Source organism: Leptinotarsa decemlineata, unplaced genomic scaffold (assembly GCF_025532065.1).
Source record: "Leptinotarsa decemlineata unplaced genomic scaffold, Ldec_3_MD MMD2_tig00026340_RagTag_RagTag, whole genome shotgun sequence".
Classification (NCBI taxonomy): domain Eukaryota; kingdom Metazoa; phylum Arthropoda; class Insecta; order Coleoptera; family Chrysomelidae; genus Leptinotarsa; species Leptinotarsa decemlineata.
The window spans coordinates 16,929,168-16,956,834 of NW_027412694.1; the positions used below are offsets into that span (position 1 = coordinate 16,929,168).

The window sequence follows — 27,667 nt, forward strand, 5'->3', positions numbered from 1 at the left end:
AGGTTGACTATCCACATTGACAGAATATGTTAGTGAAAGTAGCTAATGGAAAAAAACACGTCTCAAATTTGAAGAGTATTTATTGAATGAATTTCGGACCCTATTGAAATGAATACTTTTGGAAGAATTAAACTATTGCACAAAAATGTTTTAATTATTTTAGCTCTTCTAGTCTACACTGATTTTCTTGAAGTTTCCATAAAATCCCAATTGTTCATCGTTTGTTAGTGGAGTGGGCCTCAAGTTTTCGTCAACACGTAATTTTTCCAAAAGGTCGAATCTTTCTTTGTGGTGAACGAATTTGAGTTTCCAAATCTCTGTAATGAACAAAATTGAGATTTTTCCTGCAAAGAGTTTAAATCGGAAAAATAATATGTGATTTGTATTTCATGAATTATAACTGATTAGATTCCATCTCAACATATAATGTCAAATCACGATTGAAAATAAATTTTTCAACTAATTATACGTGAAATGTTACTGAACCCCTTTTACCAAAATATAAACAATATTTGCTGAACTATTTACTCAAATATAAATTGGGTTACCATTCAATTCTTTCAATGATAATTCTTCTCCTCCATAATCCTTTGGCAATATCCTCACTGGGATGAAATTTTTCATGGTATCAACTTCTTTGTGGAACCGAAACTGAAAATGTAATACTAATGAATGAAATGAAATAAAAAATATATTCTGTGGGCATTTTACAATAAGACTCGAAAACTTGATAACATTTCCCATTCAGATCTTCATATTCGCAATGTAAATTGAGACTCAATCTGTTGTCGAAGATAACTCCTAATTTGTTAATGTAAGCAGTTTGTTATCGAAGTAGTTTTGAGCGTATATAGAAATTTATGGAATAAGCTCAAACTTGAAAATGAAGAACATTACAAGAACTAAAGTTGATTTTTTTGGGAACAAACATAACTCATGTTAATTTTGTATTCCTGTTACCTTCATTGTACGATATATTTACATGGAAAACACAATGGAAGAATCATGCTCTTAACACCGAGAGAAAAATATATACAGTGTGGTACCTTTAACTGGAATAAATTCAGTAGAATTGTAGCAGAATGTTTCTTGCAAAATTCCTGAGACAGGTCGATTTTGTTTTCAAGAGAGATACATTTCTACATTCTAATGAACCAAATTACATGCATCCCTTACATAGGGTAGCTACCCCCTGAATTTTTTTGAACTTTTTAAAAAATTTTTGAGAGGATGCCTCACTTAACAGAGTTCCACAGAATAGAAATCTTAATGATGATTGGTTATGGAGAGAGACGTCGAACTCAAGACGAAGTTGTCGATTTGTTTAGACAGAAGAACCCAGATGTGCCACCTTTAAATCAAGGTACTATTAGCAAAATTGAAAAGAGATTCCGAGAACATAGGTATGTTAGAGATGTTCCTAGACGAAGGCCATCTAAAATCGATAATAATACGAAATTAGATATACTATTGGCATTCGAAAAACAACCTGTTACTGCAGCCAGGCAAGTTGCTCGTGACAATTCTGTTTGTCATAAATCTGTGCTGAAAATATTAGCGTGTGCAGGCAAACGGCCTTACAAAATGCGTGCAGTCCAAGAGTTATGTGAAGACGATGCAGATCGCAGAGTTCAGTTTTGTGAAATTATGATGCACGCTTTTGATGGAAATCAGATATCACCGAAATGGCTACTTTTCTCTGATGAGGCTATATTTACTCTAAGTGGTCATGTTGACAGACAAAATTGTCGCTACTGGTCTGACGTTAACCCGCACTGGGTGAGGGAAACTCACACTCAGTACCCAGTGAAAATTAATGTTTGGGCTGGTATTATTGGTAGGCAAGTGATACGGCCTATATTTTTCGATGATAATTTGACTGGAGAAAGATATGAGCAGTTTCTTCGAAACGCACTAGTTCCGGCCTTATCTGCCCTATACCCTAGTCAGTTAGATCCAGATTTGCCTGATGAAAGGATATGGATGCAGAAAGATGGAGCACCACCAGATTATGCTCGCGGCGTGCGTCAATACTTGGAGCACATTTTTTCACATAGATGGATTGGCAGAAGAGCTGCAATTGAGTAGCCGGCACGCTCTCCTGACCTTACCCCACTAGACTTTTTCTTATGGGGATACCTCAAAACCAAAATTTATGTTACGAAACCAGAAACCATACATGAACTCCAAGAACGCATTAGGCATGGAATCCGTCAAATATCTCCAGACATTTTGAAAAATGTAAGAAAAGAATTTTACCATCGGCTTGGACTATGCCAGCATGTACTTGGTGAACACTTTGAGCATATATTAAATTAAATCTTATTTGTACCATTTTTTTTAACCGTTACCCTTATGTTCATTGTAAAACTAGATAGTTCACTATAATCTCCTTGATCAAATTTTAAAAATCGATTACTGTTGTTAAGGGAAATATCTTGTTTCTAAAGCACATTACAACCCAACCTTTATTGCTATTTAATAATTTTCTAGGGGTAGTAGTATTTATTACATTGTTAAAATGTTCCTCCCTTGAAGGCAAAATCGACCTGTTTAAACATTTTCTTCAAAGCTGCGCATTTTTCATAAGACATGAGGATAATTTGAAAAATGCTAATTTTTATGCAAATTATTAAATTGATAGTATCGCGGAAACTAATCGACGAAATTTTAAAAATCGAGCACTGCTGTTTAGAGGAATAATATGTCTTTAAAATTTAATACAAATCAACCCTTATTGCTATTTAAAAAAATTTAGGGGGTAGCTACCCTATGTAAGGGATGCATGTAATTTGGTTCATTAGAATGTAGAAATGTATCTCTCCTGTAAACAAAATCGACTTGTCTCAGGAATTTTGCAAGAAACATTCTGCTACAATTCTACTGAATTTATTCCAGTTAAAGGTACCACACTGTATAACTAAGTCTGTACTCACCCTCTGTGCAAGTTTTGGTTTCACCATTTTCATAGATAAATTGATCACTGGTTCGGCAAATTTCGGATAATTGACACAATGCACCTGTTTCACATTATTATTGTATGTTTTCTGAAAAAGGACAAACATATTTTTCAGTTTTATGCAATAGTGGGAAGTTTCAAAATTTTCAAAAATAGAATAGAATTTATTCGTCATCAAAAATTTTGAAATTGCGTTACATTACGCTGATAAAATTTCATCAGGCTAGTCAAACTTGAATACTAGGCTATATATAAAATATAAATACATACATACGTGAATATATAATGCATAAAAAATAGTATATCACGAACCAATTACTCCCGAGCGAAAAATCGTATGCACAAGGCGTTATCTTAGTGTGATTATTCGCGACTGGACGTAATTGGCTCTATCCCCGAGGTGCTTACTATACTTTTTCCACGACTGATCAAAGAAAAAATGATACGATGTATCTATTCGAGATTATAGCTCTGGATAATGAACCCATTCAGTCGGTCATAAGGAAGTGACATCCGTTACTCTTGAGCTACTGTGGCGATTACCAATGTGATGTCTGATTGTAATATGAGTAGTAAACATATTTGATATTCACTTTATGAGTGAATGAATGAATTCGAAAAGTTTCATATAATATAATAATATCAAATACATGTGATCTGTAAATATTTTCAAATCCTTTTGCCTGGCTGTTATAGTTCATGGTAGTAGGGTTTGGTTGGAGGCGTCTGGCAATTGAAATGTGATTGGCTGTTGGCTGGTGATGTTGAATAATTCAGTTTTAAAATTCATGTTGTGTCTGAGTATTTCAAAAATCGTTTTAGAAAGTTCATGAAAAATAAATAGAAGGAAAAAGCGGAGTTGTGTTACCTTCGAAAACAAATATTTGCCATCTGAACCTTCCTTAATGAATTGATACATTCGTTCAGTGGTAATCGTCGAGGATTTCTCTGGTTAAAACCATCAGATTTGCGTTTCAGAGAGGCACGTGAACTGGAATATTTGCTGATGTGCACATTTTTTTATACTTGTTATGACGATGGTTTAAAAGTTTTTGCTAAATCTTCGAAATAAACGGGAATAACGTTTTCGAAAAACGAATAATGTTTTTTTCTTTCTCCTACTCATAAAATTTTATAAATTATATTCGTATTTTTCTCTTGATTTCGCTGGCGGCAAATTATTCATCGCAATATTTGCTTACTCGGTAATATACGTATATTCTGAATTTAACATTACCCACTTTCTGTCAAACATGTAATTATCAGTTTAAAATGGAGGGAGTAGAAAAAAAGTTATTGAATTACATTGAGAATTTAAAAATTTTTGCAAACATGCATGTTGAAATGCATGTTTGCAGACTGCATGTATTTACAAATAGTTCAACTGCATGGTTATAGTAAATGATACCTAGACAACTCGCAGAGTCCTACAATTCTTTGAAGGTTATTGACAATGTTGTAGACGTTTTCTTGAAACCCATCAACAGCGTAAGACCTTCCATCACTTTCACAATGGAGAAGGAAGCCCACAACGAATTGCCATTCTTAGACGTATTGGTGAAGAGGACCGACACTAAGTGGGAAACATCTATATACCGAAAACCCACTCATACGGGACAGTATCTGAACAACGAATCCAACCACTATCAATCGACTAAAAGAGGAATCATCGAAACTATAGTAGACCGTACTTTCGGACTCTGTAATACGAAGGAAGGTCTCGAGAAGGAACTAGACATCATCAAAAATGATCTTTAACGAAATGGCTACTCCAAAGCGATGATAGAACAGACTTTGGCTGAAAGAGAGCAGGAGTCCCAAAAGAAAGAAAAGCTATCACAACCAGTGCTTGCACTTCCCTACATCAGAGGATTATCGGAAAGCATACAAAGAATTGGATAAAAGTACAACATCAGAGCCTGCTTCAGATCCGGTAACACTATCCGTAGCAGCCTCACGAAAACCAGGCCACCAAACGCGGACTCCGATTCCAAGAATTGCATTTACCGGATACCCTGTGAGTGCGGAAAATCCTATATTGGTGAAACTAAGAGGCCATTGAATATTCGCATTGCCGAGCACAAGAAACACACACAGCGAGGGGAAACCAGCAAATCAGGAATGGAAGAGTACGTTTGGACCCATCAACATAATATCGAATGATTCCAAGCTGAGATCATACACAAAGAGGAACATTGGTTTAGGTTCAGATTACATGTTCGTTTAAGTAGAGGTGGAGATGTGTTTGAACATATCTTGAAATACACTGACGATTTGATTAACTCAATAATTTATGGGTATATTATTTTCAGTTCGCGTTTAGCGTTAATAAAATTGTTTGAAGAGAAGTTTCATTCGATGGTTTAGGAGTATTTTAATGATTATCTTTTCATTGTATTATCTGTGACTAATTGAGAAACATCAAACGAATTCTGTTTTACAAAAATGAGTGATGAACAAGGAAACCATGTCAATTTCCATTTGAAACAGTTTATCTCGAAAACGGTTCAAAATAGAAATAGTATTAGCTGAACAAAGGTAATCTGAAATTGGATGTAGAGCTCAAAAATGTTGAAATATACAGGGTGTTCTATTTGAAAAAATTGAGTTTCACTCTTTTTTCATGAGATCAAAATATCTGCTTTTTTTGAAGACAAATGAAAATATGACTCGTAGTGAAGATTCTCATAGTATCACTCCACTCCATTTCAAATTTGATCGTTTTAGTGAGAGAGAGTTCAAAAATATCAGCATTTATAAAAGTTCATGTTTGGTAAAAAAAATATCGAAATTAATTTATATCTTCTGAACGGTAATTGATAGGTATAGGAAAATACTATATGAATTTGTTGACAAAGTGATAATAAATCATAATATGATATTATATACGGGGTGTTCCATTTGAAAAATCAAAGAAGCCGCTACTTTATAGTAGAAGCGACAACGCCGCCGTATAAAACGCCGTATAAAATATTTCAGGAGTGTAGGTCATATTGACTTATGTATACTGTGGAATTTTCAGGTTGATCCGTTGAATAGTTTGCCAGAAACGGCTAATTAATGCTCATCATGAAAAGCCATTTATAGGCCGGTAGGGAAAGCAATACGAACTCAAACTCCGTTTGAGCAATGAGAGCTGAACTTACCGTAGTGAAATAATAACGAATATTTATTTCTATTCCATGAGCCTTCAGGTCAGAATTTTATGAAAATTCAACTGATTGTTTTGCCTGTAATATTCAGTTTTCTATTTTTTCATAGCCGATTTTGTTTAGATTTGTCACCTGTTGGCAGAAATTAACTCCAGTCTGAAACTTCCAAAATAACGAACTGAATCTAACAGCTGTTGATCTGGAAAGTATGTCACTGTCAACTTACTACATTTTTTCTTTCAGGTGAATCCTAGTGTGAATGCTCATCTCTCGAAAAATTATTCCGTTTGGAATATAATGAAAGTGGATCTGAGTTCGAAACTTTTTTGAGAACTCTTTCAGTTTTCTTACTTCCATATTCATGTTGGAAGAACGTTTCAAAAAAAGATTTACATTGCCATATTCACCTTGAATTATTTCTCATGATATTGAAATTTAGGTTGGGTTAGGTTAGGTCCAAAGTGAGTGGATCTGTTCGACCCCTCACCGCAACCCGCAAGGGTTTTTTGTGGCTCACATATATTCACACTGGATCAAATTAACCTAGCTTCTTTACAAAGTCTATCAGTTCGTATAGTGAGTGGCCTATCAGGTCAGATGGTAAGTGTGAGTACGGCTCTGACGTACTCTTCAAACCTAATTCAGTCTCTAACGGGGCAGGCACATAGTATGAGCTCTGTCTTCCGACAGTCCAAGTCTCTGCATATGATGACTCAAATGACAGTGACCTCTAAGAAGGCCTGTTAGATATCGTAGTTCATCCCTACTGTAGTCCAAAAACTGTTTGGTATCAAGCTTCGAAGAGTGAATAAACGCCTTGGAGTGAGCCAATTCTGGAAAATTCTGCCAGAAGTCCTTAAATCTTCTTGCCATTCAGGTTCTAGTCCGATGAAGCTGCTTGCAGCATTCTCCTTTGCAAGGGAATCAGCAGCCTTTCAGGCCAATATGATCAGGAATCCAGACCAAGGACAATCTGTTAAGTCTTTCTATCGAAGAGACTTGTTTTTGGCAATCTGCTACCAATTTGGATGTTGCTCGGCAGGATCCAAGAGCGTCCAACGCCACATGACTATCCGAGTATATTTTTATGGACACCATCATTTGAGAGAATGAGATATGTTCAATCTCAATATAACGCCTTTCATATATCGTTGACCACCCGCTTTATCAACCCTGGAGTTTATATAGCATACTAAACAAAAACGGGAAATCAATTCTAAACGGTAACAAATTAATTCAAATTCGAACCCAGTTGAAATATTTATAATTCCTTCCTCTAACATCTACACCTTTCTCAGTTGGTTGCAAACTTGTCAACAAATCCCCTGGTTTACCTGTCAGTTCATAAATATTATCAACCTTTCATCAACCGTTACTATAGGACTCTCCCTACAATACTGGCAGGAAGTCTTGAGCTCCTGAGGCCACAAAGTGTCAAATATGAGAAGATATTACTTTCTTAATCTTAAATAATCCCAAAATATTCATAAGATATAAATTATATTACACCTATAGCACAAATGTTTCAATTCTAAGGGGGTTGTAATGAACCCAGGCTTCCCAAAGAAGAAAGGAGGATGTCTCTTCAATACTTGAGACGTTGCTGTTTTGAAGTTATACTTCACCTTAGATATAGCTATATTGCCAGCTCACAGTAGGTTGAGGGAATGCATTCATCTACATATGCATAAAAGCATATACCCTACACTAATATGTTTTCCCCTTTTGGGCAGGTTTGAGGAACATAAATCTTTGTTGAGATAATAAATCTAGCATCAAAAACCTAGTCACTGATACTCAATACCTAAGCTTATCTGTGTGCGTCTCCCTCAAGGTGGGTTGAAGAACAAGAATGGTCTTAGAATTCCGAACTTAGGTCTGCAGTGTTCTGTCGGTACCACAATTGTGATCGGCTCAACAGCGAGTAACTACTAACTACTGCTACTACTGTACTAAGCATTCATACAAGGATATCTAGTCTTACAGAAATACTAACATAAGGAAATGGTATCCAGATAAAAGAAGGCCTAAAATGAAACAATTCATATTAGATGGTAACGGTGCACTGGAAGTGATGTCCAGGACGATACGTCTGGATAGAATGATCAAGCTCATTCTCTGAATGTATGAGTTGTCTCGTTGATAAATACCAACTCACCTTTGATGTCGTGTTGTCTATAGGTTTACTTTTGCCCCAAAGAAGCCAAGATTCAAATCAGTAAGATTCGGTTCTCCGTAAGAAATTGAATACAACAAGTGAGTTGAATGTTTTATCAGCATCCAAATTCCAGGAATGAAACGATTTCCTATTCTTATAAAAGATGATCTTACTTTGTTAATCCGAAAAATCAAGAAGTTTGGACAAAAATTCCAAAATTAGCAAAATGGCTACCAAAAGTACCACAAAAATGTTGAATCCCGGCGGCAAGACATTCATGGAACCAAATTCACAGAACACCCTCACTACACAATTCACCGTACAGAGCACAGAACCCTTAGAGGATTCGAATATATGTTCGAATATAACTAATGCGTTCGAATATATCCTTGTATAGTTGTTAATCAGTAAATGAGAAGTAAACGAATGTCGAGGTATTGAAATATCCCAAAACCTTCATGGAAGTATTAATTCCAGGTTTGAATAGTCGTTGACCTCAAAACAAAACAAATGACAAAATAAAACCGTAACAACAGGAACAACTCTATGTATACTTCATCAATTTTTTTTATTCCTGATCGGAATTATCGCGAACTATTGATTATCTGAGTATTCAAGGAAAGACTTACCTCTAATATTGTAGCAGTTTTTTTCATAATGGTGGGTGTGAATTGAACCAAGTGGCCCATTCTCAAATTGGTGAAATCGTAAATAATGACATCACCAACTGGATAATCTTCTTGAAATCTTACTTCAATAACGTTATAAGCTAAAGCAAAAAAATTGCAAATGTCGAAATTTTCAGTGTTGTCGTGAAATGCTTGAATAATCGTTACACGATAGCCTTCATCTGTTGTTTTTGGCAGCGGTAAAAAACATCTGAAAATAATAAGAATTGGAAAATAAACAAAATAAAAAAAAAAAAAAGAAATTGAAGCTACTCAAAATCATTTCATTGTTGTCGAATTCATTATTCACTCATTACTGATTTTTATTTTAACAAAAACTGAAAGAAAGTCCTCCTGCAACAGCTACTTTCATATAAACATTGAATTACATTGTGTTTGTGTCTGAAAGTTACTTCTTTGCATGATCTACACATCCATGTATAGAGTTACTTATTTTCAAATTGATTATTTTTCTTCCTTTCTTTTGAAGATTCTCTCATTAATTTTTTTGTATCAGATGGAGTAGTAGAAAGCCAAAAACTTTCTTTCCCAAAAATTATTCACTCCTAAAAATATAACCCTTTCAAATCAAATAAGATTCCTCACGGCTGGGATTAAATCAAATAGGTGAATGAATGTCATTACGATGTCATCGATGACATAAGCAGACCAAGCTTATTCCGTGACATTCAAAATCGTAATTCATGAATGAAGTGTGTGTATTTTCTATAATGTTATCCAATTTGGTACTGAAGAGCCTAAGGGCAAGTGTCTTAAGGCGAAACACGGTGTATACCAGTTTGGGTGACAGTGTTCCATGTGAGTACAATTTATTACCATTCATTCAAAGTAGAACTCATATGAATGATATCTGATTCTTATTCCTCAACAAATGTTCGATATACGAACTGAATAGAGAAAAGTATCTTCTGTATAATTCAGTGTTCATATAGAAGTATTTGTTTCGAAAGAATTTTTTTCTTTCATGTAATTCAATGTTTATATGAAAGTAGCTGTTTCAGGAGGACGTTCTTTCAGTTTGTGTCTGAAAGTTACTTCTTTGCATGATCTACACATCCACGTAGAGAGTTACTTATTTTCAAATTGATTATTTTCCTTCCTTTCTCTGGAAGACTCTCTCATTCATTTTTTTGTATAACATTCTGAAGGGTAACAGAAAAAAAACAAGTATTGTTTCTGAGCAATTCGGAAAAGTATCTGGATTACTTAAGTCTTCAAGACCCTATCATATTTTGACTGAGTTTTCTAGTAATTCATTTCAATGCTTCATTTTCGATTTGTCGATTTTGATTTTTTTGTGTTTTTAGAGTTCAATTTTCATGTATCTATTTGTTCAAAACCGAACAAGTTGTGTTATTACCTTTCATTCATTTTTTATATTAACGTATATGAATTCAAAGGTATCGCGAAAACCAATGAATTTTTCAAGATTTCGTTGAAGCTATGCAAGTCCTTTATTATGTATTCCAATTAATGGTCGAATGAATGAGAATATCTTTGAAACACCTTCAATTTCAGAGAAAACGAACCGTATCACGATCAATTTCAGAAGAACAAATGAAATTGTGATAAACATTTTAGAGGACTTACAGATCATCCATTGTATTTAGCATATGTGGTGAAAGAGGATGTTTGTTTTCGAAAAAATCTGGAAACAAAGATCGCATTGTGTAATACATATCGATTTTCTGTTTGGCGTTTTCGATACTGAACTTATTCATCATGAGGAAGCACATTATCATGTGATTGTCTGAAAAAAAAATAAAACAATTTGACTCTCTGTAGTATAGCTGTGAAGAGGAGTTTTCAAAGATTTATTATCATTTTATGAACATGGAATCTTAGTTTTGTCGTACAATGTGGGAGAATTACTCATATAAGACGATTTTTCTTCGACACGGCGAATGACCGATCAAGTTCAATGCGATACATTCCTTATAAAGTCATAAACAGTTAAAATTTTCATTTTGGAAAAAAATATCTATTTTTTTAATATGATGGTTACACGAAATGTATAAAATAAGTATATTAGGTTAGGTTATGTCATCACTTCAAATGCTGAGTGATCTTCCAATTCAGATAGTAAGAGTGCGGCTCTGCCAAACTCTAAAAACCTGATTCCGTCCGCAGCGGAGCAGGTACAAGTTATGTGCTCTGCTGTCTCATCATTTTCCAAACAGAGGCGACATACCTGTCTTTCTACAGTACGAGTTGCTATATATGATAATTCAGAGAAGAAGGCTTGTTGGACATCGTAGTTCATTCCTACTGTAGTCCCATAACTGTTTGGTTTTCAAGCTTCGAAGAGTGAATGAACGCATTCCTGAAAGATTTTGCCAGAAATCCATGGATCTTCTTGTCATCCAGGTGTACAATGTTTGCTTGGTAAAAATTGAAGCGATGCCAATGACAGGTTCTGGTCCGATGAAGCTACTTGCAGCAACCTCCTTTGCAAGGGAGTCAGCAGCCTAATTGCCTTCCACGCCAGTATGGCCAGGAATTCGGACCAGAGAAAATTTGTTAAGACTTTCTATTAGGGAGAGTCGTTTTTGGCAATTTGCTACCAATTTAGACGTTTCTCGGTAGGAGCCATAGCTTTAAACGCTGTTTGACTGTCCAAGAATATTTTTATTGATCAAATTGAATGGGTTATTTTTTTAGGAGTAATTATTCTTTGAGAAAGAAAGTTTTTGGCTCCCTTCTACTCCATCTTGATACAAAAAATGCGGTAAGGAAGGAAGAGATCGATTTCAAAAGAAGTAACTCTATACATAGAGGTGTAGATCATGCAAAAAAGTAACTTTCAGACACAAACTGAGAAAAAGAGCCTTCTGTAACAGCTACTTCCATGTAAATATTGAATTACACAAAAGAAAAATCCTTTCGAAACAAACATTTTTTATGAACACTGAATTATACAAAAAAACATGTTTCTCTACTTAGTTTTCATTCCAAACATTCTTTATGGAATTGAAACAGATGTCATTCGCAGGATTCCCACACAAAATAGTGAAAATACCACTTGCAAACACTGTTATCCTCACTGGTAGACATCGATATTTCGCCGTAAAACACTTGCCTTAGGGCTCTTCAGTATCAATCTGGATAACATTATCTTAGTAATACAAACTGAGTAGGAAAAAGAGTTTTCCATATAATTCAGCGATCATATAGAAGTATTTGTTTCGAAAGAATTTTTATTACGTGTAATTTAGTTTTCATATGAAAGTAGCTGTTTCAGAAAAGCATTTCTTTTCAGTTTGTGTTCGAAAATAACTTCTTCACCTGATCTACACATCTATATATAGAGTTACACCTTTTAAAATCAACTGTTTCTTTTCTTTCTTTGAGAATTTTCCACATTTTTGTTGTATAAAGATGGAGTGTTAGCGAGCCAAAAACGTTTTTTCTCACATTTTTATTGAGGTTGGATTCTATCAATTTCTCTGCTCACAGTTTGATAGCATAAATTTTCGCTTGAGATACAGCGGAAATCTATGATATTGCATGCTTTGTTGGATGAAAACAAAAATTATAATATTTCAGTAGATGAATGCACACTTCATATTCATCCCTCATCATCTAATATCACGTTTGTTAAATATTCATCATACCAACGAAACTTTGAGATATGTTCATTTCATGAGAAAGGGGAAAATATCCTGTGAAAAGAAAACTATATTCTTTATTCTCACATAGTTATTTCAGAGAATATCTCAGAACGATATTCAAAAACACCTTAATTTTTATTGTCACAAATATTCATTCCTCAATTGATTCAACTAATAATTTATTAGTTTGAATTTAATTTATCCATGCATTTGTTCGACATATTACAACCGATTGTTCACAAAATCAGTTCCATTTCAAATGACACTTGATTTAAAATGTTACATGAATTAATTTGTTTGATGGAAAGTTGCTAACAGTTATGATATAAAATCATTGTTTGAAATTTCTGGAAGTGAATGTTTGTCATATATACTTTTTTTGTAACCATCGAATAATCTACTACAATTTCTGTGGAACATGAATAAAATTGTTGGTTGATAATTACAGTTAGATGAATTAAAATGATTGTTAATAATTTTAATTTGGCGCTAGTATCGAGCGGATTTTTGCAGAAGCTGATTTTTTAAATCTGGAAACATGATAGTCTATTGGTAGTAACATAATATTCCGTCCGACCGCAGCGCCGAATGAAAATCATTAACAATCAATTTATTTCATGTATCCCCTAAAAGCAACAATCAAAACAATTCATTTTTATAAAATACCAATAGAAAGTAAAATGGCGTGCCACGCTATTGAAATGAGCAGGATTATTTTGTTTGTTGAATTTCAGTGATACATGAATTGAATTGATTGTTAATAATTTTTATTCGGCGCTGATGTCGGGCGTATTTTTGTGGAACTACTCAACTATATATATGTATGGCGTTGGTCATAGTACGGTAGTAATCCGTTCGACCGCAGCGACGAATAAAAATTATTAACAATCAATTTAATTCATGTATCATCTAAATGCAACAGTCAAATCAATTCATTTTTACAAAATACCAATTAATAATATTCCTTTGAAATGAGCTGAATTATTTAGTTTGTTGAATTTCAGTGATACATGAATTGAATTGATTGTTGATAATTTTTATTCGGCGCCACGGTTGAACGGCGTTTTGTCGTACTATAAATGAACTAGCATGTTGCCATATGTAACACTTGAAGTTCTTGATAAATCCGCTCGATACCAGCGCCGAATTAAAATTATCAACAATCGTTTTAAATGTATCTTTCAAATACAACAAACGTTTTCAAATCATCAAAAAATTTATTTCTTCCTCAGAAATTAGCTTTTTAAAAAGATTGATGAAATAAAATAATACTTGCTTGAGAAAGGTTTGCACTAAAGTTGTTACCAAATTTCAAATTGAATGCATTGAAGTGAATGTTGGAAATATTCAACACTTTCAATAAAACTGAAATATAACAATCTTTATTATTCATAGAAAAATATTTAGTGTGGAAAGTTAATTTGCTATATTTTGAGACAAACGAAAGTCTTTTTTCATTACCAACAATGTTTCATGGGATAACTTTGACAGTCATTGAAATATAATAATTGAAATTTCATTCCCAAAGTTACTTTCAGAAAGTGAATTTGAAGTTAGTCATCTAAATAACTAACATTTTATCCAAAGGTTAAAAATATATGCGGAATTGAAACGTTTGTTGAATTTACTCGAATGATACATTCCATTGACTGTTGAATACAAATGTTTGTTCATTGCTGAGTTGAACTATATGTATTTAGATTATTTTTCAGAATAATATAAATAATGAAATGAATAATACAAAAAAAATATATGTATAACCCCTCCATTCAATAGGTATATAGTAAATTGGCGTTCCATTTTTCATTCGAATAAAAATGTTATTCATGTAACATTTTGAATCAAGTGTCATTTAAAATAGAACAAATATTGCGAACAATCGTTTTTAATGTGTCCAACAAATGCAAGAATAGATTAAATTCAAACAGATAAAGTGTTAGGTGAATAAATTGAGGAATGGATATTTGTGACAATAAAAAGTAAAACAAAAGCCTTTTTGAAAAATAATTTGTTCCAATGAGAGAAAAGAAAAAGAAATGGGAAAAAATAATTTGCACTTAATAAGTGCAGTATATTATGCTCTAATGAACTCTACTCTACAGCTTAGCTCATTGTACATACTTTCGTTTGCTTTATGCTGGAATGTACGTGCTTATACCAATGATTTACCAATATAACTTAACACAATGCCCGCACAGTCAAAAATAGTGAACTCACTGGGAGCCTCAGGTAGATGTGGTTGACTCTCGGCCCATTCTTTTACAATTTTGACATCCTCTTCAGCATTTTCTTTGGTTTTATTGAAAATTTTCAGTCCTTTGTTCAATACTTCATGGACATCTTCAAAATAATCTTCGATACCCATATCTGTTGTTACCACTGCTGGGCTATAAAAAACAATTATGAATCAGTATCAGCATTGAACAATAATTTGATACCATGCCACTTAGAAATTGTCATCCTGAAATATTTACACAATCAAGTGAATTTTTAGTGGAACTTTTCAATATATATATTCACATTATATATAACACTTTCCACTTCATCATTTCTCACTGGCCATTCTTGACTGGCTAATTTTCATCGTCTGGTCATGCAGAAACATGCTAACTTCCTAATTGAATTAGCGAATAATGCACTCTTAAAAAATACCTGTTGAAAGTGATATACTCGCTAATATTCAGAGATGTCCTGTTTGTATTCAAAAGGAGATTGACAATGTTTCATGGTGAATTTCATTAGTTCGGACTTCCATTGTCTCATATGATATAATATGTTTTGAAGTGTCTGAAAAAACAAATAAAATTAAAAAAATTTAATGAATAGCTAAAATAAGAGTTATTTAGCAGGGAAAAATAAATAAAATCACAGCAAAATTAAATATCAGCAAGCAAAAAATTGAAAATTCAACAATTGAACAAAAAAGCAAATACAAATTGACAGATTTCATATATTTGTTATTTTCAGTCATTCATTTTTATTTTCAATTGTAATGGTTTTTTCGATCATTTCAAATCATTTTATATAATGATAATAATGATAAAGATCTTATTTCTCATCATAAAATCTCAAACGCAATGAAAAACCAAAATGTTGGAAAAAGGCCGGAGATCATCATAATCATGATATATACAATGGAAGTCCGAACTGATGAAAATGTAATTTTTATGTGCATCGTGACGAAAAACACATCATATGAACATATATCTCAGGGATCCCTCAAGAAATACATAAAGGAATAGGTTTGTGGTGAGATGAAAGCACATTGATTTTTTTAAATTTTCTACATTGGGTCACCCTATGTGGTATTTGAAAATCATCTGTTCTAGACTTGGGCCTCTTCAGCGAAGAATTGTAACACAACATTCATTATCGCAGCGAAGCCAATTTCGTTCATTCACCACAGGCGTGCGCTCATATAAAAACGAAATTTAAGGTTATTATAGAATATTTTGTGGTAAATTACATATAACCAATTACAAAAACTAAAAACAATAATAACAACAGCGAACAAACTGAACACGAGTTGGATGAGAATCTCATTTTCCCATTAGCGCCTGAATTATTTATTTTTTAGAAAATCGAATTTGAATGTATGAACAGCACTGATAATAATCTAAAGCATATAAATCGCACAAAAATAATGTATTCAGAATTCAGTTTTTTCAGAAAAAATACGTTACCATATGGTAACGCTAGCGCTTATAAGGTCAATCAATATGAGTTTCAAACTTTTTATTTCAAATAAATACATGCTATTATGCTTTATGAAATATGAAGAAACATTCAATGCACAGTCCAACATCACATTTTTGGCACATTGTTCTTCCAACTGATGTGCAACCTTCTCCAGCACAACGTCGTCGCTTGTTTTCTGGAATGCGAATAACAAGATGTTCTCTCCCATCGTACCTCAGGTCATCAGATACTCTGTTCAATGTAACTGAGCTGGATGATGTTGAGGTCCTTCCTGCCCCTTTCGGTTCCGTTCCATAACTCTTCAAATATGTTGTTACAATTTGTCTCCTGAACTCCAACTGTGGCAAAGTTCCACACATTTTTTTGTGAATTTGCCAAGCATTTGGTATGCAAACATCTACTGTCCATGTGAATATACACCACCACCATTTTTTACCCCCAAGAGATATACGATAACAAGATATATTCTCATCCATGAGATCAGTGCCCCCCATGAATGAATTATATTTGGAAATAACATATGGCCGTGGAACTTGAACATTTTTTTTGTCCGCTTGAGAATAACGACGGACACTTCCAATCGGCTGTACTCCGAAGCAAGTGGAAGCAACGGTAACGACTTCGTTATCAACCCATCTGACGAATAGAATCCCACTATTCTTATCAAAAATCAATTCATATGTGCCCCTTTGTTTTTTCTGCAGGGCTTTTTTGTCAGTTAGAGGCAAGCTATTTGGTGTTTGATTCTCTCTGAATGTACCATTGCCTTGACAACCGTTTTCCTTCAGATGTTTCATTAAGGCCATGCTGGTGAACAGGTTATCGAAATATAATTTGTATGGTTGTGGACCCTTTGCTCGAACAAGTTCACCCAACATGGTTACCAAGGGAGCAGAAGATTTACCATATGCATTTCCATATGAAACTGAACGTCTGGGATTGATACTTTGATACATTTCAAAATTTATGATCCTGATGGATCGTTCAGACACCACATTTTGTATCCAAACCTTATCGGTTTTCCTCGAATGAACTGCTTGCAACTATGTCTTCCGAAGTACTCAACCATAGATTCATCATAACAAAGATGTTCTTCTGGTTCAAAATATTTCAAACAGTTATTTTTCACTTTATCCATCAAGGGACGCATTTTCTGAAAGGTCTGGATTGTTATTGTCAGCAAAATGTAAAAATCTAGAAATTTGCAAAAATCGATCTCTACGCATAGAGTTGTGTACAAGATTATTTCTCATGTCAGAGTTCAAGTCCCAGTAAAACCTTTTACCAAGTAGTTGATTGTAGCCACTCAGAATGAGGATAGCTAAGTATACCTTCATCTCTGCAGTAGATATCTTAGGATCGGAACAGTTTTGGAAATGAAGAGTACCTGCTGGTCTCTTCCACAAGCAACTTCATGATATCTCTATCCATAAACATTTGAAATAGATCAACAGAGGACAAATCTTTATATTTTCTATATGCATTTTTTTCGAAAGAAGACCCTTGGATTGGACTTTTCTGTAAGTATCCTTGAATCCATACAATATTTTCTGGTCCCATTTTCTTTTTTTTTCTCTGGAGGTTGAGGCTTACCTTCTGAAGATTGAAGATTTGCTGTTTTGGCTTGACGTTTTGGTGTTTGATTTTGAGATTTCGAATTTGATGCTCTTGATGAGACAATTGCAAACGGAACTGGCGTGGATGGAAGAATAACTATGTCAGATCGATTTTCAATAAGACTTTTAGTAGGCACTGTTGTGAAATGGGGAGTCTCGTCATCAGCTTCAGTTTCGATTATATCATCTTGAGTATAGCTGCCGCCAATACGGTCATTATTGCCTAACTGAATTTCAGCTGCAGCTCGTAGTTGTGAACCAGATAAATTATCAAATAATCCACCACCATCTTTCTCTCTTGAATCTTCATCAGTTAACACTCCTGCATTTGGTGGTTCAATATAAATTGCAGGAACATCTTCACCATAAGCCATTTCTAGGGCTTCTTGCAAGCTGAATCCACGTCTGAAAAAGAAATGAAAAAATGTCAGTAGTCGAAACGCCTAGCGTAACCATGCGGTAACACGCGTACAAACACACCTGCATCAAAGCTGAGATAACCTCAAATCATGCATTTACAGTAACAATAATTAGCTTCGGTTATTCATTGAAGGATGCCGCAAGCAGTTCATTGTAATAATAGTAATCAAAACAGTTATACTCACTCGAAGTTTGGCTCTACCATAATTTCACACAAACGAAATGAAGCGACGTAATAATAAATTGTCAACTCCACAAACTACACTTAGTCGGCACTTGTTCCATATCATGTGATCAATTGATGCTTGGTGTATAGACTTATGATACCACCAAGTGGAAATATCTATAAACACTGTTGTAATAGAAATAAGAAGAACCCTGTAACAGTTGTGACCACATGGTAACGCTAGGCGTTAATGGGTTAAATTGAATAGGCTCGAAATAGCAATCCAAACTAAAAATTGGAAAATAAGTAATAGTTCAAAGAACTAAAACAAAACGCTTTATCAGCAACATCTATAAGTCCCATGGCTTGATGTAACTAATGACTTCTAATAATTCTGAAATCAGAGTCAAATCAAATCTAATGAAAATATACTTTATTGTCCGAAGATTTGCATCTATTGACAAAGTCCAAGAAATACAATGTTGATATAAAAAAATACAAAAAAGTATAGATGTAGACATAAAAAAGTTCCAAAAATGACTAAATGTAAATATAAAAAAAAGTTCTGAAAATGTATAGATAAATATAAAGTGATAGTACAATAGTGGTAAGAATATTAGTAATATATTTCTAATATATTATTAAAAGGATTCGCCAAAATACTCTTCCAAACTATAATAGGACCTATCCACAAGTAAGTTCTCCACCGCCTTTTCGAAATGAACGTTCCTTAAATTTGCAGATCTCATTTCTGATGGTAAATGATTGAACAATTTACCACCATTGTAGTATATGGAATCCTTGATTAAAAGTTGGGATGGGAAGTCTTATGCGAGTAGCATAAGGAGTAGAAGTAAAGTTGAACTTCGATTTATGTTTATAAATAAGGCAAACTGTCTCTAAGATAAAAAGTGCGATGACTGTTAATATTTTATTGGCAGTGAACAAATTCCTGCACGATTCTCTGGGTCTAACTTTACAGAGACATCTTAGTGGCCTCTTCTGCAATATCAATACAGAAGAGAGAAGGGATGAGTCGCATGCTCCCCAAAAAATATTCCATAACGTAGTAGAGATTCAATAAGTTCATGGTAAACGGTCTTTGCGACATGGAAACCATTTGAAACCACTCTAACTGCATAACATCCTGAGGAAGTCTTACTCTTCAGTTGTTTTAGGTGCTCATCGAATTTCAGCCTATTATCAATGAATACACCGAGAAACTTTGTGTTTGATTTATTTTGTAATACGTCACCGTCTATTGAAATGTCATCAAGCGAACATTTGAATGTTATTATATTCGTTTTGGATGCATTTAGAGAGAGTAAATTTGCATCGCACTAGCTGTTCACCTTCTTCAAGTCGGATGATATTATTTTATCTAGCTCCATTGTGTTTTTTTCTTTCCACAATATTGTAGTATCATCCGCGAATAGAGTGGAACTACCAGATATGTTAATCATAGATGTGTCATTCATATATAGCAGAAACAGAATAGGGCCTAGCACAGAACCCTGTGGTACACCAGATTCACTGGTCCTGTTCTCCGAGAGTTCCGTTGTCCTCACCATTTGACTGAAAGGTACGATTCGAACCAGGTGTTCGTTACACCTCTACATCCATATTTATGAAGTTTTTCTGATAAAATTTTATGACTGACGCAATCAAACGCCTTTGAAATATACTTGGTTAGGAGCTGTTTGCCAGATTGTAGTCATATTGAAAATATAATTTGAGGTATCCCACCCTTTTTTACAACAAAATAATTCCATTGTTTCAGATTTCATTCTGATTTCAGACTTATGGAAAGTCATTACTTACATCAATCCTTAGGACTTATTATCGATGTTGAACAATATCCTAAATTAGTTTGTGTTGCTACTGAAGCTTGTTTTTTTCGAACTATCGTTCATTAAATGGATTCACGTTGATTTTTCGATAATCTCACGTCTATGTTTAGTCCGAGTATGTTGGCTGTGATCAATATTTGGTTAATTATATGATACTGGCGAACCGTCTTGGCTTTGCACGGGTGCAATGCTGATACTAAATATAAATTCACTCACCGGAAATGTAAGGACATTCAGACACAGTGGTGAAAAGGTAACTTTATTTTATGAAGCATTCTGATCTGGAGTTTGGGGGTGAGTTTCACGGACATCGATATGGCCCCATATGATTTTTGTAAGGAGTATTACGTGTGTTTCATGAATGAAAAGCAGTATCCACTGAACAATAGTAAATAGGATTGAAATTGTTAGGCAGCAAAAGTCTCACTCAGACCGAGGGTGAATTAGAGTATAAAATGTACTTGAAAGAAAAAAATTGGAACCTCATGAGTCCAATAAAACATCTAGAACTGAAGCATTGTTCCCGTAAGCGCGTTTTGTCAATCAATTTAGCAATAAACACAACAATAAACATCAAATATAGCGTAGTGCATTGAACATATCGTGACGTTGAGGATATTGCACAGTTTTTCTGTGCATAGAAAATCAACAGATTAAACTGTCAATTCTTGGTGATCTATATTCTAAGAGTTGACTATTGGATGGAAATGTGGTGTTGCCTTTGAGTACCTTCGTATATTTCACCTAGTAAATCAGTGCAAATGCTGGTGTTGGGGCAGTTTTTACCGGAAGGTTAAATTCAACTACCTCAGGGTGTCATTACATAGAAAGGAGAAATTATGGAATTGTTGCTGAATACTTTTCGAAGAATATTCGAAGAAAAACCTTTTACTCGTCGGTAAGTTTCTGGCAATTGAATTTTTTGCGAAGACGTGGTCTCTATTGTCTCCATATCTTTTGGAAAGTGTTCGAAGTCGAAGCCTTTTTTTGCTGCCTTCTAGTTTTTCTATGAGGCAATTTTTATGGAGGAACACCAGGCATCAGAACAGTCGACGCAGTCCATTCTACTGTCTTCAACAAGCTCCATTTTCCTCGATCGACGAATTGAGGGTAATCGATGAGAGCACTTTGAATGTCTGGAAATTGTGAAACGTACTGTAATCTGCAAACTGTATTGGAATATAATAATTGAAAGATCATATTTGTGAAGCAGGAACGCTACCGGTAAATGAATACTCGAAAGAAAGCTTCATGGTACTTAGCACAATGCTAGTAGTTCGAGTCATGGGCAGTAATTTTTTTCGATCCTCACTCAGTCGAATGTATGAAATGTATCTAGTACACCAATGCTGAAAATGTTCTTCATTTATCGATGAAACTATCCGACAGATACGTTTTCAAACTTATACATTAGTGTATAAGTTTGAAAATTTCCTTAAACTACGAAACTGCAGTTAGTCCGGACAAATTAGACCAAAAAAATAAGAGTAAAGCAACTTAAATTCCCACTCAGCTGAAAATCTGTAAGATTGTTCAAAATTTGATTTCAAATAATATTTGAAAGTTCACCATCTTTCCCCAGTATGGAAAAAAAATTATTCAAAGTCGTAAATTTTATCATAAAAATACTTCAGACAAAAATTGTAGATCATGAAATCATCTACAAAAAATTATCGATGCTTCTTTTCGTACCAGCCACCATTTTTGAAATATAACGATTCAAAAAGTTGTAAAAGTTATAATCGTAATGATATGCATGAGTACGCCACATATATACATCTCTGTAGTTGTAATATATCAATTTTTTTTTATCGGTTATCGTATGTGTAGTATTTCCTACCCTTCATCGTTGTTTGATGACATCAAGATGCGTCTGCCATTTACGATTGTTTCGAAAAGGTAGATTTTGATGATACAAATGCGACATACATCAATGACTGAGAATATTTACTACATCGCGTTGTGTGGGATACCGAAGAAACATTAAACGTTATCTTAGATGAATACGTACAGTATGTACATCGACATTTGTTGTTTGATGAAAATATGACAGTTCCAACCAGTCAACAAAAGTTTCTTACAAATACTCACAAGTCTCACAAATACTCACAATTCAAATCGACTAATACAACTATTGTTGTTGGTGAAGATGTAGACTTACTCGTATTACTCACTGTTTGAACTGCAATTGAAAAAACCATTTTCTTCTTAAAACCAGGAAAAGCTCAACATCAATCGAAAATATATTCATCAAAAAGTTTATCTACTTTTTCAAAGTGTCAAAATCATGTACTATTCTCACACGCAATAACTGGCTGTGATACGACATGTGCATTTTACAGAAGGGGTAAAACAACAGTTTTCAAAATGTTTGAAGAACAAAATTCAATTCAATGTGCTGAAGTTTTCAAAAATAGTAATTCAACTCGACAAGAAATTATCACTAACGGTATTCGCTTTCTTCTTTCTATGTACGGAGCTCCTAAAAAACCCACCTGCTTAGATAAGTAAAGATATGCATGTTTCGTTAAAAATACCAAAAGTAGAAAACAAGTACAATTACCTCGTCTTCCTCCAACCTCAGTTGCTGCTTAGCAACATCTTTTTCGGGTATATTACCAAGTTCAAGTGTGGCTTGGTTGTCAGCTAGACCCTACAGACTGGGGTTAGAAATTGGTCAACAGTCCAAACTTTATTTCTACCTGAGCTGGAAAAACTGCTGAACATAACTTTTTGCAACTGCAACAAGGGGTGCAGTGCTAAATCTTGCAAAAAAGCTGGACTGTTTTGGTCTCTGGCATTTACACATTGTCAAGGCCGGTCGTGCTTTAATATTGAATCACCAACAGTGGAGGATCCGTTTGATTCCTACGAGGCGACATGAGATACATCGCTATTAACGCAGTTTACATATACTCAGGATGAAGATGAAGAAGAACAAGAAGAACATGAACAAGCAGAAAAACAAGACGAACAAAAACAAGCAGATCAAAAGGAAGAACAAGGAGAAGAATTTGGAAGTTACGACTCGGACGATTAGATTTCACTATTTTTTAAATTTAAATTGCTTTTATTTTTGCAATCAATGCTGAGAGTTTCAAATTGAATAGGATCACAACTGACCCGTGGAATAATAAGCCTACTGGGGAAACCACGTTAAAAAAAATGCACTCAGTACGCTACCTCATAGTTGGCGTGGAAACGTGTGCATATTATGGCGATTGAAACTTTTACAACTTTTTCAATCGTTATATCTCAAAAACGGTGGCTCGTAGAAAATCAATATATATTTTGTAGATAATTTTATGGTCTACAATTTTTGGCTGAAGTATTTTTATGATAAAACTCACCGTTTCGCTGAAAATCGCTAAAATTCATTTTTTTGACCTTTGACCTTGAACAAAAAATTTTCCATACAGGAGAAAGATGTGAAACATTTGAATTGAATGGGTTATATTTTTAGATTATTCCGTGACATTAAAAATCATAATTTATGAATGAACTGTGTGTATTTTCTATAATGTTATCCAATTTGGTACTGAAGAGCCTTAGGGCAAGTGTCTTAAGGCGAAACATCGATGTTTACCAGTGAGGGTGACAGTGTTCCATGTGAGTTCAATTTATCCTTCCTTGGAAGATTCCCTCGTCCTTGTTTTTTGTATGTGAAACATATTTTGAACAATCTTACTGATTTTCAGTTTGGTGGAAATTTGGGTAGCTTCGAATGTCTAAATTGACCGGACTAAGTAACGTTAGTTACAAATAAAAGTGATGAAAACATGAAAAGTTTCAATTCTCATTTTTCATGATGATTTCCTACCACGTAGTAGTGGCTACCTCCATTGAGATATGTTACTTTCAGCTGAACTCTGATCTAGACAATACAACGGCAAATTCAAAAATATTGCTATTACTTGACTTAAGTAATGGGTAGGTGAAATGGGCTCACTAATGGAAAGAAATTAGGCTGAACCGTAACATATAGTGAGCAGAGACGAACAGTTCAAAACTCAATTTTTGCGGTGTTTCGAATGGTTCGTATCCGAATCTGTAGCGTTTCATGAGCTCGGGATTCTAGACTTTCTTCAGTCATCCAGGTACTAGCAAGGTATGTCTGTATAACTGTGGACGAGAGAACAGTGCGGCATCAATAGGTGCCAATATATTCAATTTCATCCTGACAAATGAATTCAGCCGGAAGAATACAAGCGAGCAGAAATACACAGAATTGTTCAAATCAAGAAGAAAAATATTTTCAATGGCTAAAAACTGTTCTTATTACACAGGTCAACAGTGTTTTTGTCACATGAACTTTGTGATGTGTTTTTTGTTTATGCTGGCCTACCCCCATTATATGATGCTATTGCATCAGCTAACATACATTTTATTTTCGTTAAGTCCATCGCAAATATGTAACGAAAGTGTTCTAGTAACCCTGACAGTTTTGTTGTGAATTTCACTAGTTCGGACTTCCATTGTCTACTATATAAAATGATTTGAAATCCCTGAAACAACTAAAAAAGAAGAATCAGAAATGAATAGCTGAAAATAACAATTATATTAAGCAAAATAAACCTGAAATGAAATAATAGTGAAATAAAATACAAGTAAAAATAGAACAATTGAATAAATAAAAAAAATTAATTCATCTTTTTTAGTTGTTTCAGGAATTTCAAATCATTTTATATAGTAGACAATGGAAGTCCGAACTAGTGAAATTCATCATGAAACATTGTCAATCACCTTCAAACAAAAGTTTTGTTAATTGAACAGTGCTTTTAAGAATATTTTGGATTTACTGTGCAGCATCAAGATAAATTCTGGGTCCCAGAAAAATGTTGTGTAACGTGTGTGAGACTCCTATTAGGTTGGGCTTTTATTTGAGTCAAACAAAAATAAAAGTCCAAACATACCATCCAGTATCCAAATTTGTCTTCGGTCAACAGACCTATCCTACATATTGCCGAACTGCTTATGCCTCCAAATCGATCAGTCCGACAGAACTTGTTCGCATGAGGAATATGAAGATAGTCACCCAAGGTATGAACCGCAAACTTCAAAGAGCCGCACTTATTGACACAAAATGATTTAAACGATTTAGTACGTGATTTGAATGTATCTGAATAAACAGGCTGAGCTTTTGAAGTCTAGATTGAAGGACTGGAATTTACTTTCTCCTTGTACAAAAGTTTCTTGTTTTCGACATTGTGACGATGAAATAAAAACTTACTTTCCTGAAGTCCATTGTAATAATATTTTTGTTGTGATGAATTTATTGAATTTTGAATATGATCCAAGTCACTGGCGACTGTTCATTGACTCCTCAAAAACTAGTTTGAAAGCAGTGTTGCTGCATAACAGAAACGAACTCCCTTCAGCGTCGGTTGCTCATGGTTCTGATATGAAAGAGACTTACGAAAAATGAGATTTTTTCTTGAAAAAATTAAATACAGTGAACACTCTTGGAAAATTTGTGGCGATTTGGAAGTTATTCATTATTTGCTTGGACTATATGCTGATTACACAAAATTTTGCTGTTTTATTTGCGAATGGGACAGCAGAGACAAAAAAGTCACTGATAAAATAAAATGTGGCTCAAGCATGAGTCACTTACTTCAGGCCGTAAAAACGTTGGAAATGAGCCTTTAGTGAACCCTGATGACATATTTTTACCACCTTTGCACTCAGTCTGATGGAAAAATTTGTAAAAGCTATGCGCAAAGATGTCAGTGTCAGACTCAGCGACGCGGAAATTGAAGAAAGAATATTTGTAGGCTAACAAATACGACAACTTATGAAGGATAAGAGCTCTGTAGGAGAACTAAATGACCAGGAAAAAATCTGGAAATGTTTTGTGAGTGTTGTCCAAAATGTTCTAAGAAATCATAAAGCGGAAACACAAAGACTTTAGAGAAACTGATGTCAGATGAAGCTTTGGGGTATAATATGTCCTAAAAAATACGTCTGTTTGACTCTCATCTAGATTTGGGTGCTGTGAGTCACGAACAAGGGAAGAGATTCCATCAGGACATTTACTAAATAGAGAAACGTTATCAATGGAAATGCAGCCCAGGAATGCTAGCAGATTATTGTTGGAAACTCAGGAGGGACCTACCAGAAGACGAATATTCACGAAAATCATAAATATTTATTGTACAATAAGTAATAATATCTCTGAGTATAGTTGATTTTTGGATTTTTCAGCAAAATATATGCTTTGATGTCAAGACAAAAACCTGTTGTGTTATTTTTTTTTCCATTGATTCAATATTGGTTAGTAACCCTAGTAGATTCAAAGTTTGATATAAATTTTCATGTGACAAAAAACAGTTAAAATTTTGTGGGCCAGTGTTATTAGTCTCAGAATAAAAATAGTTAACCCTATTTTTGTCACTGAACGTAGCAAACAGTAAACTTTCCATAAAAATATACCAAATCCAATTGTTTTCACATCTCACTTTAAAATTTCTTCTTCTAATTCTATATTCTATATCAACAAAACACTCACCTCCACACATGAACAATGCTCTCTTGAACAATGAGTCTCTTTACGTTAAAAGTTGTTTTCAATCACTGTCATACCACTCGAATTATCATTTTATAAGTGGACATACTTGCTTACCTTGTCCTCGAAAAAACACAAAAAATAACAACAATATATCAATTTGAGTGGTTCTGACTAATAAAGTATACGTATATATTATTATGAACACTATCGATATTCACCGAATAGGAGGACGAGTTTCTCACCACTTTGAAATTAATTCAGAAATTCCTTGTAGAAACTGAAAATGGAAACATTTTTTGTTCTATGAACAAAAGTATAGCATGAAAACGAAATGTTAATTATTTCTAGTTGGATATTTGGAATCAATAAAAACACAAATAGATACTGAACACTTTTGAATCCATAAGATACAATTTATTTAAATATAATAATGAAAAACCAAAGTTGTTTTTCTGTGAAGGAGAATCAGATTTAAAACAAAGTAATTTTCACAAAGAGAAACGTTCTGTTCATCAGTAACTCAACGTATTTACCAATTTTCCTTCCAAAAAATAGCCTCAATGTAATACAATACTCATCTTAACGTTTCGAATGCCAAAATCTGCCTCCGTCTTCAGAAATGGACAAAAAATTCAAATTCATATGGATTTATTCCTTGGCTGATTATTCATATCTCAACTTCTTCGACAGATATCAAAGAACTTTCGAAATGTGAATTATGTCAATGTTGTTGATTGACTACTGAAACAGTCGATATATGACTGATGATATAAACACGTCCGGAATTTGACTCCCTCCTACCCATTTGCAGAAATCATCATTTTCGGATGTGAATGAAA

The 27,667-nt window shown here is 34.1% G+C and overlaps 1 protein-coding gene across 5 annotated transcripts; it reads right to left on the reverse strand.

Annotated features, from left to right (window-relative positions):
• Positions 1 to 62: 62 nt before the first annotated feature.
• On the reverse strand, positions 63 to 26,952 carry LOC111510742 (retinol-binding protein pinta). 5 transcript variants are annotated; one of them, XM_074183458.1, is made up of 7 exons: positions 26,829 to 26,952; positions 14,787 to 14,956; positions 10,549 to 10,708; positions 8,899 to 9,148; positions 2,937 to 3,047; positions 549 to 651; positions 63 to 317 (listed from the first exon to the last, which is right to left on the reverse strand). In XM_074183458.1, exons 2-7 carry the CDS (start codon positions 14,932 to 14,934, stop codon positions 169 to 171), a joined length of 921 nt encoding a protein of 306 aa, XP_074039559.1. In that variant the 5' UTR covers positions 14,935 to 14,956; positions 26,829 to 26,952; the 3' UTR covers positions 63 to 168. The 5 variants fall into 5 exon arrangements, with proteins under 5 accessions (XP_074039559.1, XP_074039560.1, XP_074039556.1 ...); XM_074183459.1 differs by lacking the exon at positions 26,829 to 26,952 and adding an exon at positions 15,044 to 15,177; XM_074183455.1 differs by lacking the exon at positions 26,829 to 26,952 and adding an exon at positions 15,090 to 15,133.
• Between the last annotated feature and the right edge of the window lie 715 nt (positions 26,953 to 27,667).

Bases quoted from the DNA above. Each gene is read 5' to 3' on its own strand.
- LOC111510742 (XM_074183455.1), bottom strand. From the start codon at position 15,118: ATGATGAAGTGGAAAGTGTTATATATAAT. The intron at 10,709-14,786 runs GTGAGTTCACTA...TTTTTTTTTCAG, and splicing joins ACATCTACCTGAGGCTCCCA to ACAATCACATGATAATGTGC. The intron at 652-2,936 runs GTGAGTACAGAC...TTACATTTTCAG, and splicing joins AACCAAAACTTGCACAGAGG to TTTCGGTTCCACAAAGAAGT.